Source organism: Bufo gargarizans, chromosome 4 (assembly GCF_014858855.1).
Source record: "Bufo gargarizans isolate SCDJY-AF-19 chromosome 4, ASM1485885v1, whole genome shotgun sequence".
Classification (NCBI taxonomy): Eukaryota; Metazoa; Chordata; class Amphibia; order Anura; family Bufonidae; genus Bufo; species Bufo gargarizans.
The window spans coordinates 376,705,868-376,720,021 of record NC_058083.1 but is presented as its reverse complement, the minus strand read 5'-3'; the positions used below and the strand labels follow the sequence as shown (position 1 = coordinate 376,720,021).

At 45.3% G+C, this 14,154-nt stretch overlaps 1 protein-coding gene across 1 annotated transcript; it reads left to right on the top strand.

Annotated features, from left to right (window-relative positions):
* The first annotated feature begins 13,058 nt into the window (after positions 1-13,058).
* Positions 13,059-13,478, top strand: LOC122935447 (dystrophin-like). Its single transcript, XM_044291214.1, has one exon. It carries the CDS (start codon positions 13,059-13,061, stop codon positions 13,476-13,478), a length of 420 nt encoding a protein of 139 aa, XP_044147149.1.
* Positions 13,479-14,154: the final 676 nt, after the last annotated feature.

The window sequence follows — 14,154 nt, the reverse complement described above, 5'->3', positions numbered from 1 at the left end:
TTGTACCATGCCCGGGTTTTGTGCATGGCATTATATGGCTTGAGGACTTGATCAGAGAGATCAACTCCTCCCATATACCAATTGTAGTCGACGATACAATCGGGCTTGAGGACCGTTGCCGTGGTACAGGGGTGATGCTGTTACCGTGGATTGTGGACAGTATAAAGACATCCCTCTTGTCCTTATACCTGACCAGCAACAGGTTTTCACTGGTAAGGGCACGGGTCTCACCCTTGAGGATAGGTACCTGGAGGGGGTTGGTAGAGAGGCCGCGTTGATTGTTCCGCACGGTCCCACAAGCGGACGTGGATCTGGCAGCAAGGGACCTGAACAAGGGAATGCTAGTAAAAGTTATCCACGTACAAGTGGTAACCCTTATCTAGCAGTGGGTGCATAAGGTCCCACACAAGTTTCCCGCTAACACCCAGAGTGGGGGGACATTCTGGGGGTTCAATACGGGAATCTTGCCCCTCATACACACAAAATTTGTAAGTTAAGGTAGTCTCACAAATTTTGTACATTTTCATGCCATACCTCGCCTGATTAGTAGGAATGTATTGGCAGAAACTTAAACGCAACGAGAGACTCATCAACTGCGACCTCCCTTCCAGGTACGTAGGCCTGCGCAAGTTTGGCCCTGAAGTGATCGATGACAGGCCATTATCTGAATAATGCAGGCATTTCCGGATGGCCTCAAATTGGGGGGTGTCATGGCCATACTGTACAGTGGGGTCTGGTAGAGGACGTCCCCAATCCAGTATTGCCTGACACTGGGTTTTTGCACTAGACCCATGTGCAGCACAAGGCCCCAAAACATCCTCATCTCGGCTGCACTGCCCGGCGTCCAGCCAAAAAGGAGCCCGGGTGCTGACCCCCCCCAGCATTGTGACAGGATGCCCGCTGAATGATTTCAGCGGACATCCTGTTCCGATTAACCCCCGCCACGCTGCTATGTAGTTTTAAAGTTAGGACGTACCGGTACGTCCTGGGTCCTTAAGGACTCGGCTAACATGGCGTACCAGTACGTCCAAAGTCCTTAATGGGTTAAATGCAATTTATTGAATATTGTATAAAGCTGTTGACTATTGGCGATTGTACATTTTACCTCTATATAAAATCAGATTTTTGGTTGTTTAACCTAACATTAGTCCAGGAATAGTCTATGGCATTGAGGTCTTAATTTACATATGCTATTTGATTTGTATCTTAAATTTTGATTTATTGGTATAAATTATAGGGCTCTTGTTTTGCTTTTCTAATCATTTTATTTTTAAATAATATTGCCTCTACAAGATTGAAAAGTGTGAAAACTATAAACAAATTAATTTATCTACATTATAACCGTTATCTGATCTGCTAAATAACACTCTACAAGATTGAAAAGTGTGAAAACTATAAACAAATTAATTTATCTACATCATAACCGTTATCTGATCTGCTAAATAACACTAGACTGTAATGAAGTATTCTGAAAAAAAAAAAAATCCTATATTTTATTCATTGAGATTTAAACGAGCCATGTGTAGCGACTGTGGCAAAGTACGACGGGGTTGGCAGGTTGTTGGTACAATAGTGTTCTTGTTATAACATGATTTTTGCCATCATTATTCAAAATTTTATTATAACAATATTACATTTAGAAACTAAGGATTGATATTGCTATATGCACTGTAGTAGCTCAAAGGGGAGAATCAGGGATTCTCGATGTGTCTCAATGGGAATGTATGCCTCAGGGAGATAATTTACTTTAATCAGTATGCCTGGAATCAGCAAGCCTGTTTGGTTTCTGGGGTTTTGTCTTTAATATTGATTTTGTATTGGGTTTTGAATAGTGAACATAGACATTGGGTGGGACAGGTCTCACCCGTACTCCATCCTATTTTCTCATAACGGTGCTGTTAAAAAGGCTGTTAAGATAAAGTGTGGACAGGCCATCCCAATGCAGAACAATCTGAGAAGGGAACCAGAACGGTGACAGACTGTAAAGAGTGTTGCAATAGTACTGTCTTGTTACCCTGCTTGTAATGAACTGTAAGTGTGGGACTTTCTGTTATCCAATATAACCGTGTGTGTGAATGAGTTTAAACAACAAAAGCACATATTTGCCCTCCTTGTGTGGGATGGTCAGTGACTGGTCACTAGTCCGTCCTCCTCCTCTTCCTACTCGTCCTCATCTTCCATCTTCAAAAACTGGGGGGGGGGGGGGCTGGGCTGACTCTGGTAGGGTTGACGGTCCACCCTGTTCCTCCACAATTAACTCCCCCTCCTGTGGTGGTGCAGGCGCATTTGGTGGCCCTGAGGGTCCTGGCTGCTCCCCTCCCCCCCTCAGACGCAGACACCTCCCACAAATCCCTCCTGGCATGCCTGCGTCTGACAGAGGGTGGGCGAGCACCTATAATAACAAATTAGACTTATGTAATAATAAAAATCACAAATAATAAATGTACCTCAGCATTACGTTACTTTTGTTTATTTCACCAACACTCAGTAATCATTGTACCTGGACAGTGTGTATCCCGGATCTGGCTGATTCTCTCAAGATGACGCCACTTCAGGTCCGACCACTTTTTGAGGACGGCTCGTCGTGCTCCCTCCATAATTCAAATCTTAGCCGACGGATAATGGCCTGCTTGGCTCGCTGGGAACTGAGCTCGTCATAGCCTTTCTCTAACATGCGCTGCGGGATTAAAAAAGGAAGCATTTAATAAAAAAAAATTAATAAACTAAGATTATGCAAATTTAACATTAGCAGAAGTGGAGTACGTCAGGCTATTTCAGGAATGTGAACAAGCAGTCGGATCCGTCCTGCCGCTAGTTCACTTATGCCCCCAGACAGTGGCGTAGCTAGAAATTACTTGACCCCACAGCAAAAAATTTTATGGGGCCAACCTACCTACCACAGAAATTTTTTCACAAGCCCTTCCTTGCATGTCACCCACATAACTGTGGATAGTAAAGATCGCTCTCTCACATCAGGCTTGGCAGCTGTTCCATCCATTTCGTACACTGTCTATACTGTCACTGTATATAATTTAATTGTGTAATACTGTTGAGGGGGCCCTGACAAAATCTTTTAATCCTCCTTCTCCTCACCCTGGATGGGCCCTCAAGTAGCCGCTTCAACCCGCATCCCCTGTAAATATGCCCCAGCTACAAAAATGACAATCCTTCCACATTACTATAAGGGTGGCGGCCAGGGGCGTAACTTTCGGGGAAGCAGGAGAAGCGTCTGCTTTGCAGCCCTGACCCAGAAGAGCCCCATACCGGAGGAGGAGTACTAAAATATTTTGTCAGGGCCCCCTCGGCAGTATTACACAATGAAATTATGTAACACAGTGACAGTATAGACAGTGTAGGAAACGGATGAAACTGGTGGCGAGGGAAAAGTTCCAGCAGCAGCAAGGCAGCACACGGCGAGAGGCAGTCTAACAAAAAGTCCTGCATGTTGTAGTTAAATTACAGGGAACCAATCGCCGTGCGCTGAGGATGTGGCACAGGAGGAGGAGAAAAAGGGATCATTTACCAGAGTTTTAGGCCAGTCATTTACAAGTGGCTCCGAGGGTGAGTTCCTGCTCCAACATACGCCAGGTACACAATTTTCCAGCCAGGGCACAGTTCTGGAGGATGATGAGGTGGAGGATGAGGAGTTGGAGGAGGAGGAACTGTGTTGACAGCAGGGTGACGCCCAGACCAGCTCATCGCCATCACTGGTGCGTGGCTGGGAGGATACAGAGGACACAGACGATACACCTCCCACAGAGGATAGCTTGTAGTTGCCTCTGGGCAGGCTGACACACTTGAGCGATTACATGCTGCAGTGTCTCCGCAATGACCGCCGAGTTGGCCACATTCTAACTTGTGCGGATTACTGGGTGGCCACGCTGCTGGATCCCCATTACAAGAACAACATACAGTCCTTAATTCCATCACTGGAGCGTGATCGTAAGATGCGCGAGTACAAGCGCACGCTGGTAGACTCGCTGCTGAAGGCATTCCCACCTGACAGGGGGGGCACCATGGAGGCAAAAGGCGAAGGCAGAGCAGGAGGAAAAGGTCGCCAATGCAGCTGGGGCACCGCCAGCACCTCAGAGGGCAGGGATAGCATAGCCAAAATATGGAAAAGCTTTGTCAGCACCAGCTGATATGGAACGTCTTAGCAGGAGGCAGCATTTCAACAACGTGGTGGAGCAGTATTTGTGCACACGCCTACACTTACTGAATGATGGGTCTGCCCCCTTCAACTTCTGGGTCTCCAAATTGGGCACATGGCCTGAGCTTGTCCTTTACGCCTTGGAGGTGCTGGCTTGCCCTGCAGCCAGTGTATTATCTGAACGTGTGTTTAGCATGGCAGGGGGCGTCATCACAGACAAGTGCAGTCGTCTGTCCACAGCCAATGTGGACAAGCTCACGTTCATTAAAATGATCCAGGCATGGATTCTACAGGACTTGTCTGTACCTTATGTAGAATAGACATGTATACCGGCCTATCCCAGCCATTGTTATACTACAATGCACTTTCTCATTGTTATATTTTTTATATTTCCCAATGTTTTGGGGTGTACCCTAATTTAAACAACAAAAAACAAATGTAACCCCAAAAACAGTGTTGGCTTCCTCCACTGCTGCTTCCACTTAGACCGCTAAGTCCACCGCCTCCTCAACCTCCTACTCCATATGGACCTCCACCTCCTAGATCAAGATTATTATTTCTTATTTTTCGTATTTTATGTTATTTTAATTCATTTCACTAATTCGGCTCTTACATTGTTGGGTGACATTTCCAAATTTTTGGTTGTGATATACCCCTGCTCTAACTAGTGGATAGGGAAATACATTTCACTAATTTGTCTGTTACATTGTTGGGTGACATTCACAAATTTTTGGCTGTGATATACCCCTGCTATACCTAGTGGACAGGGAAATACATTTCACTAATTCGTCTGTTACATTGTCGGGTGACAAATGCTCATCTTTTGCGCTAGAAAGTACATTTGCAGCCTACACTGCATTTAGGACAATTCAAATGGTTAAGCCAGAACAAGAACAGACGATAGTAGATTGGGTGGCTGACAGTGCCTCCAGTTACTTCACATTGTCTCCCACCCAGTCCCCTGCTGAAAGATCAGAGTTGGCACCTACAGCCCATGGCCATCTGTCTTTCAATTCACCCACTTGCAAATTAGGCAAAGCATTCTGAGCCCAAAATTATGCAGCAGTCTCTTATGCTTTTTGATGACTCTGCTGGCAGGGTTTCCATGGGCCATCCACATAGCCCTGCACCAGAAAACATTGAGTGCACTGATGTCCAACCACATATGTATCAGGATGAGGACATGGGAAGACCACAGCAGCACGTCTCTGATGATGACGAAACACAGGTGCCAACTGCTGCAGATTTCTGCAGTCTGCAGACCAACAAGGAGGGCAGGGGTAAAAAGTGGGTTGAAGATAATGTGGAGGATAATGAGGTACTAGACCACACATGGAATCAAGGTCATGCGAGTGACGTGTGCAGTTTAGAGGAAGAGTCGGTGGTCGCACAGATGCACCAGCACAGCAAAAGAGGGAGCAGGGTACAAAAGCGTCTGTTACATATTTGGGTGACATTTTACCATATTTGCCATGAATAAACCCCTGCTTTGCATAGGGACCTAAATTTAAAAAAATCGTCTGTTACATTCTCAGGTGCCATTTTACCATTTTTGCCGTATACAAACCCCTGCTCTGCATAGGTGACAGGAAACACATTTTTGTAAAATTATCTGTTCAATTGGTGGTTGACATGAACCCAGTTTTGTCATGAATAAACCCCTGCTCTGCATGGTTGATAGGGACCAACATTTTCAAATATTGTCTGTTCCATTGGTGGGTGACATTAACCCATTTTTGCCAATAAAACCCCCTGCTCTGCATAGGTGACAGGGACCTAAATTTCAAAAAATTGTCTGTTACATTCTCAGGTGACATTTTACCATTTTTGCCGTATACAAACCCTTGCTCTGCATAGGTGACAGGGAACTAATTTTTGTAAAATTGTCTGTCCAATTGGTGAGTGACATGAACCCAGTTTTGCCGTGAATAAACCCCTGCTCTGCAAAGTTGATAGGGACCAAAATTAAAAAATATTGTCTGTTCCATTGGTGGGTGACATTAACCCATTTTTGCCAATGAAAAACCCCTGCTCTGCATAGGTGACAGGGACTTAAATTTCAAAAATCCTTCCTTCCGCTTTAACAACTTGTCCCACATTTCTGCTCAATCACATTTCAGCCATTGACCTCCCTTGGATGTGGTATCCCTTTCTCATGCTCCCTCTCCAGCGTGGAACCCTGATTCCCTGTTACCCATGATCACCATGGTAGGTGCATAAAAGAACATTGAAAGTTGATAGGGAAGATATCCAATTGGATTGTGGACATCATGGGGACGTGCGATCAGGCAGAAGTTATCTAGAGTAAACAAAGAGGCAGCTCTCCTGTCTAATATTTCCGAATCCAAAATACCCCAGTGACATTACCTGTAATTTTTTAAATAATCATTACAATAACAAGGAAAAGTCCTGTATTGTTATTTATCATCACTACCTCCCCGAGTCGGGAGTGGGTAATTGCCGCGCGCCCCTTCCTTTACTTGGAAGCTTCTGCTTCAATAATTTGTCCCACATTTCCGCTCAATCACATTTAATCTAATCCATTGACCTCCCTTGGATGTGGTATACCTTTCTCAGGCTCCCTCTCTGGCATGGAACCGTGATTCCCAGTTAAAGATATCCAATTGGATTGTGGACATCACGGGGACGTGCAACATGGTGGAGCAGTATATGTGCACATGCCTACACGTACTGACTGATTGGTCTGCCCCTTCAACTTCAGGGTCTCCAAATTGGGCACATGGCTTGAGTTTTCTATTTACGCCTTGGAGGTGCTGGCCTGCCCTGCAGCCAGTGTATTGTCTGTTTGTTTGTTGTTAAGCACGGCAGTAGGGGGTTATCAAAGAAAAGCACAGCCGCCTGTCCACAGCTAATGTTCCCACGTGAACAAGCAACGCCGGGTTAGCTGATGACATGAGTGCATCCCGACCGTCCCCACTTCCCCGAACACATAATTTTTAGGGCCTGTACTCCACTGGCCTACAGTAAAATTGTTATGCACTGACCGTCTAATATACCTCCAGCCAGATAATGACTTGTTCTTTTCTGTCAGGTGAATGCATAATTTTTGGGGCCTGTACTCCTGTGGCCTAAAAAAAAAGTGTTCTAGGCTCCAGCAGGGCACATTTAAGTTTCCCTTTAAGAGGCATAAAAATGGCCCCCGATTAAAATACATATTTTTTGTGGGAATTTTTGCCGTTGATCCACCTCTGGTATGTTACACTTGGTATTGTGCACTTCTAGTAAGTATTTGGTGGCTGAAAATATGACCTGAAGGTTTTTCAGGTTCGCCTGCCATTAAAGTGAATGGGGGCCCGTCGCGAAACGTCCCGGACAATGTTCGTCCGTCAATAATCATAAGGTCTGGACTCAAATATTTCTTCAAATCCCTAAATTTTTCACCCTATTTATCTACTTCAGAGCCAATACCTGGAGTTCCAGCGTATCCAGGTAGGAGCAGTGTGACACGTGCACAAAACATAAAGGGACACTATAGGCCACCCTATATCACTGGGCCATTCCTACACCTGGGCACTAGCACCATTTCTTAACGGGACTCTGTCCCGTTGTTGCTTCATTGCAACTGGCATCACAAAACACTTATCTCATCTTAAAGGAACCCCTTGCAGACTGCTGTTGTTGCAAAAGCATTTAGCACAAAAGGATATGATGCACTGAATAAAATATATACACTTGTTGCTCAGCAGTCAGCACTGTAGCTAATGCTAATTGTACTGGAAATAAGATGGCAATAATAAAAACTTCAGGTTTTATTCTTGCAGGTGGCTGCTTTTGAGGTGCTTTTTGAGCTTTATCTGTACTAGAAGGCATTATCTGCAGCTAGAAGTCTCTGATTTGCCAGTCACACTATACCTCAGCTCTTCCCTCCCTAAAAGCTTTCCCTGCAAAAAATTCCTATTCTGCACAATTATGCTTTTTTCTAGTCTTTCACTTCACTGTCCCTGAAAATACAGTAGAAGTTTGATTGTGACTACATACTGTATAAGATTGTTTTCTGCAAGGGGCTGCTAGACTCTTCCCCCATTATCAGTAACTGAACACAGAATTAAGTTCTAGTCCAGGAATGGCCAACCTGCGGCTCTCCAGCTGTTGCAAAACTACAACTCCCAGCATGCCTAGACTGATTACAGCTATCAGCCTACAGCAGAGCATGGTGGGAATTGTAGTTTTACAACAGCTGGAGAGCCACAGGTTGGCCAGCCCTGTTCTAGTCATTCTGCTACTACATCTCCCTGCCTGCTGCCCCACTGATTTTCTCATCCAGGCTGCCTGTAAGCCGATCAGGGAAAGTCCTCCCCCTACTTCATCTCATGGTCATGTGAGTGTCCTTCTTCCTCCCTCATGGTTTTTCCTGCTGACATATGCTGTACAATGGTGCTGCATGCCACTTTACTGGATTTGTCTGGAGAACACATAAATAGCTTCATGTAGAGGAAGAGGTTCTAAGTCAGCTGTCTAAAATTAATAAAAATAAGTCACAGGGGCCTGATGGGATACACCCAAAGCTATTAGAAGAGCTTAGCGGACACAAAGATTTGTAACAGGGTTGATGTTCCTGGAGGGATACACCAAATGGAAAAGGACTTAGGAAAACTAGAGGAATGGTCAAAAATCTGGCAACTAAAATTTAATGTTGATAAGTGCAAGATAATGCACCTGGGGCGTAAAAACCCAAGAGAAGAATATAAAATCAGTGATACAGTCCTAACCTCAGTATCTGAGGAAAGGGATATAGGGGTCATTATTTCAGAAGACTTAAAAGTAGACAGACAATGTCATAGAGCAGCAGGAAATGCTAGCAGAATGCTTGGGTGTATAGGGAGAGGAATTACCAGTAGAAAGAAGAAAAACTGCTACAAAAGGACATAGTTTTAAATTAGAGGGGCAAAGGTTTAAAAGTAATATCAGGAAGTATTACTTTACTGAGAGAGTAGTGGATGCATGGAATAGCCTTCCTGCAGAAGTGGCAGCTGCAAATACAGTGAGGGAGTTTAAGCATGCATGGGATAGGCATAAGGCCATCCTTCATATAAGATAGGGCCAGGGGCTATTCATAGTATTCAGTATATTGGGCCGACAAGATGGGCCAAATCGTTCTTATCTGCCGACACATTCTATGTTTCTATGTTATAATGAGCCAAGTTTTATTTCACCCAATGTACACTGTCCATTCAAAGAAAGAAATCTGCAGAAGAAGGTTAAAGCTATTACAACTGTTTCTGTCACAGAGCTCAGGAAATTTGTTGGGCTAGTTAATTTCTCCAGAGAATTTATTGAAGATTTTACCTTGACTGTTTACCTCCTCTAAGAGTGTTGTCTAAGTGAACCCCTTGATCTTCACAGTACCCCTGATGGTGGGGTACACCAGGTTGCTACCTCCTGAGGATGACTAGCACACGAGGCAGTTGGTCCAGGCAAAACAGGAGTACCTGAGCAAGGTACCAGAGGTACAGGCAATGTCAGCAGGCAGAGTCGTAACTAGGAGCAACAGTGCAGGACCGAAGGATGAGGCAGAGGTAAAGTCAAACAGGCAATAGGTAAGGGCAGGCAGCAGAGGTACAGGTCAGGCAATCCTGTCAGCAACAGGAGAGTCAAGACAAGCAGGCAGGTATTAAACAAGTAGCAGAGTTCAGGAATACAAGTACTAGTCAGAAACACAGGAACACTGTAAAGGGGGAATATTAATCACCAATATTATGCGAATATCGATAATTAATATTCCTAAATAGGAGGAGCCGTCTAGTGCTGACTCCGCCTATTTATGCCTTTATATAATAAATACACAATATTTTTGCTATACTTTACACTTATCACTATACTAGCTGCATGCGCCTTACTAACTCGCTACCGCTAACAAGTACACGCTGCACAAAGGGTACAAATATAACGGTATTTATTACTTACAATACACTACGCACGCAATACACTAACAATACAGCACTAAATATACAATCCTAAACTACTCTACACGTTCCCAAATTCCACCCACAAACTAACTATACATTTCACACATACAAGTATATAACAACCCACCCCACCTGACTATATACTATTCCTAAGGTAACGACGGGGGTTAACGGTGGCACTGCAGCGGTGTATGCAGGCCACCGACACAAATACAGTATTGCAGGGCTACACAGTATACGCTGCAAATGTTCCAGGGGATCAGGGGTTAACCAGGGGAATGCAGGGGTTAACTAGGGGAATCAGGCAAGGCAGGGACCGGGGTAACTACCAGGGGTCAATCAGGGCAAATCAGGGGTGGTAGGCACAGCAAGGGTATCAGGGCAGGGACTAGGGTAATCAGGGGTGTACGAGAAGGGTTGTGTGGTGGAGGGTCAGGGGTTAATCAGGGGAATCAGGTAGGGATTAGGGGTTAAAAGGGTAGATAGGGGATAATAAGGGGGTGATACTTATGCTCGTGTCCAGGAGTTAACGCCGATCTCCTATGGGGAGGGGTGTCCGGCAGGGATCCTCTTCCTGAGCGCAGGATGCGCTCTCCTATCCAGATGGGGAGGTCCGGTCACGGCAGAGGGGGGGATCCGGTCAGGCGCCCTGCTAAGCGCAGGATGCGCTCCTCTAGGTGGGGGGTCCCGATCCTGCCGTATTAGCGCAGCACAGCCCGGGTGGCTGCCTGCGCTCTCTTCTCTGTGGGGTCGGGGATCTTCTCCAGAGCGCAGGAGGCGCTCTGCTCAAGGAGGGGGTCCCGATCCTAACTGGCTTGAGTGCCGGGCCGCCGGATATTTAAACCCGGCCGCCCCGCTGATATCACGTCACTGCGCCGCCCAGCACATCGGGGACGCGCTGCAGACAGGCGGGAGATGCCTTTGATCTCCCGCCTGCTGCACCTAGCATTCCGGACAGTGCGATAGTAATCGCACTGTCGGAATGCGCATAATAGGAGGAGGGGAGGCTTCTCCCCTTCTTCTATCATGCGTAATTATCTCCAGCGGCGCTGGAGATAATTACAACAAAGGGCTCAGATTCTGTTGAATCTGAGCTCTTTGTATCCATCAGGATGACCGGACCCTTGTCCGGTCATTCTGATGTAATTAGCCAGATTGCTTCGGTGCGAATGCTTGGGGCACATTCACACCGATGCACCTGGTTTCAGGTGTAGGAGGGGGGGATATGCATATAATATACATGTGTATTGATGCTTGGGGCACATCCATACACATGTATACATTATCTAGAAGGGGACGCAGTCATATATATATGTATATATATATATATATATATATATATATAAGGGGGCACAGATAAGGGGGCACAAGGCCCCCTACATATATTATAAGGGGTCACATTTCCCACAGGGGCCACCATGAGCCCCTGGGGATCACCATGGCCAGACGTGCGCAGATGCTGGGCACATCTGCGCACATCATCCCATTGTGCGTTGGTTAATGTATGCATATATACCATGCATGCCCGCACGTGTTTGCGGGCATGCATGGATATATATGCATACGTCTCAACCCTTCCTCAACAAACACAATCAGATATCAGGAACCTTACCAGTACACAAGGACCTTGACACTGAGGCATCAGGGAAGGGGGCTGAGCCACTTATATATGTGCAGGAGAGCTAGGATTGGTCAGCGAGGTAACATGACCTAACCCACAGGGAGTCACGCACACTGGCCCTTAGGGATGTCACGTACCGGCAGGACAGGTAGTGGATCCTCTGGACCAGAGAGGCGATGGCGCGGGTTGTACTAAAGGACCGGTTCTAAGCAGTTACTGGTCTTCACCAGAGCCCGCCGCAAAGCGGGATGGATTTGCTGCGGCGGTAACTACCAGGTCGTGTCCCCTAGTAACAACTCGACCTCTCTGGCAGCTGATAAGGCGTGGTACACAGGGAGAAGGCAAGAGCATAGTCGGACGTAGCAGAGGTCAGGGCAGGCGGCAAAGGTTCAAAGGCGAGTAGACGGTAGCAACGGGTTCGGCAACAGGCAAGGCAAACAAACACAGTGGAACGCTTTCTCTGAGGCACAAGGCACAAAGATCCGGCAGGAAGCTGTGGGAGGAGAAGGTATAAATGGGCAGTGCACAGGTGCAGCCTAATTAAGTCAGCACTGCCTCTCACAAACCTTAACCCTTAATAACCCTTTTGGACCAGGCACCAATCACTGGTGCACTGGCCCTTTGAATCTAAGAGTCCCGGCGCACGCGCGCCCTAGAGAGCGAGGACGCACACGCCGAGACACTGGAGTGCTGCCTGGGGGCATACGCTGTGAGCGCTCCGAGGCCAGCAGGGGACCCGGAGCGCTCAGCGTAACAAGGGAAGTGCGGCTGGGAATAAGCAGCAAGCATGCAGTGGCCAGGGCTGAGAGGAAACGGTGGCGCAGATCACAGAACAACAGTACCTACATTAAAAGAGCCCAGGACAGCAGCGGTGAATGGGAAGCACTGGCAGCAGATCACCGATGAACACGGGGACCGCAGCGGTAAGCAGGGGAAAAGCAGCGGCCAACAGCCGCTGTTACAGCATGTCATGTGTCGCACTGTGACACCATTGACAATCTTTAAATTAAATGTTTCCCTTGTTTTCCCAGCCTAACAGGCTTTTGAGAGCCGTAAGCAAGCTTTTGATGGGGAAACTGCATTGATCCGGATCCAGTGTTTTTATATTAAAAAGGATTACAAGATCAAAAGATAAGGGGAGTACAATTATTCACATTGACTAATGTTAACTGTTCAAACACTCTTTGGTGCTTCCAGATGAAAATCTGATACTTCATTTTCTATTTTGAGACTCTTGAGAAAAATTAGAGAAGCCATGAATGTGTCACATCCTTTCAGTCCAGCTCCTTAATCTAGAAAAAAAGCCTAATATGGCCTCACAATGTGCAAATAGATTTGATTAATTAGGAGTGGAAAGGCAATGATTTCATCTAAGGAACTGGAACAGTTTACTTCTGATATGCAGAAATTGCTTGAACCACTGGAGGCTGAAATACAGTTAGAAGTGAATATCACAGAAGAAGACTTCAACAAAGATATGAGTGAAGATAATGATGGGCAGATTAGAGAGTTGTTGCAAAGAGGAAATAAACTCAAAATTGGAGATGATAAAAAGAGAGAAGAAATTAGACTGAAACAACAACTCCTACAATCAAAATATAAAGCTCTCAAGGATTTGAGATCTCAAAGAAGAAAAAAAAAAGGCCCTGGAAATTTCTCATCAGCGGTAGAGTACAAAAGACAATCTGATGATTTACTTAAATGTTTGGATGATATTGAAAAGAAAATAATAGATAGTCTTCCAGAACCCAAAGATGAACAGAAGCTTAAGATGAACTAATGACTAACAGTATATGGATGACTCTTTCTCATATTAGCACACTTCATTCATCAGACCATGTCCATATGTTACTGTCCAGTCAATCCAAACTGTCAGCTGTCTTTATTTTCAACCATATTATTTTGCTTTATAATTTTATATTATTTATGCTTTGATTTGCCATTTAATGACAAAAATAGGAAAGTATATGAAGAAAATATATGGCCTTTTGTTTGGCAGACAAAACCTTTTGTTTGGCAGACAAAATGGCATAGTTTTTATAAAAATGTACAGATTTGTTTAATTAGAGGCATATAGATGGCACATTTAATACATGCATTAAACACATAGGCAAAAGAAAGTCACACAACCATTTTATCTATGTATTACTCATGTTAGTTTATTCTTAAAATAAAGTCTAATGAGAAACAAGTGACAAAAATAAATGTGCAAATATATTTTAGTATGTTTTATAGTGGTAATGTCTGTGTTTCTATTTTTACACAATGGGTTTGGAACCAGTGTGTCAACCAAACATACTTGATGTGGGGTTACTCCTTAGAGCATTATCCTGGCAGTCCCCTGGTTTTTCACAATTTAACTCCTGAACAGGGATCTGTACTTCGCTGCAGAGGAACCATTAGGCTGCTATCTCCTGGGATGGTCTCTATTTGGTTGATAGCTGACCCATGAGGGT

Bases quoted from the DNA above. Each gene is read 5' to 3' on its own strand.
- LOC122935447 (XM_044291214.1), top strand. From the start codon at position 13,059: ATGATTTCATCTAAGGAACTGGAACAGTTTACTTCTGATATGCAGAAA.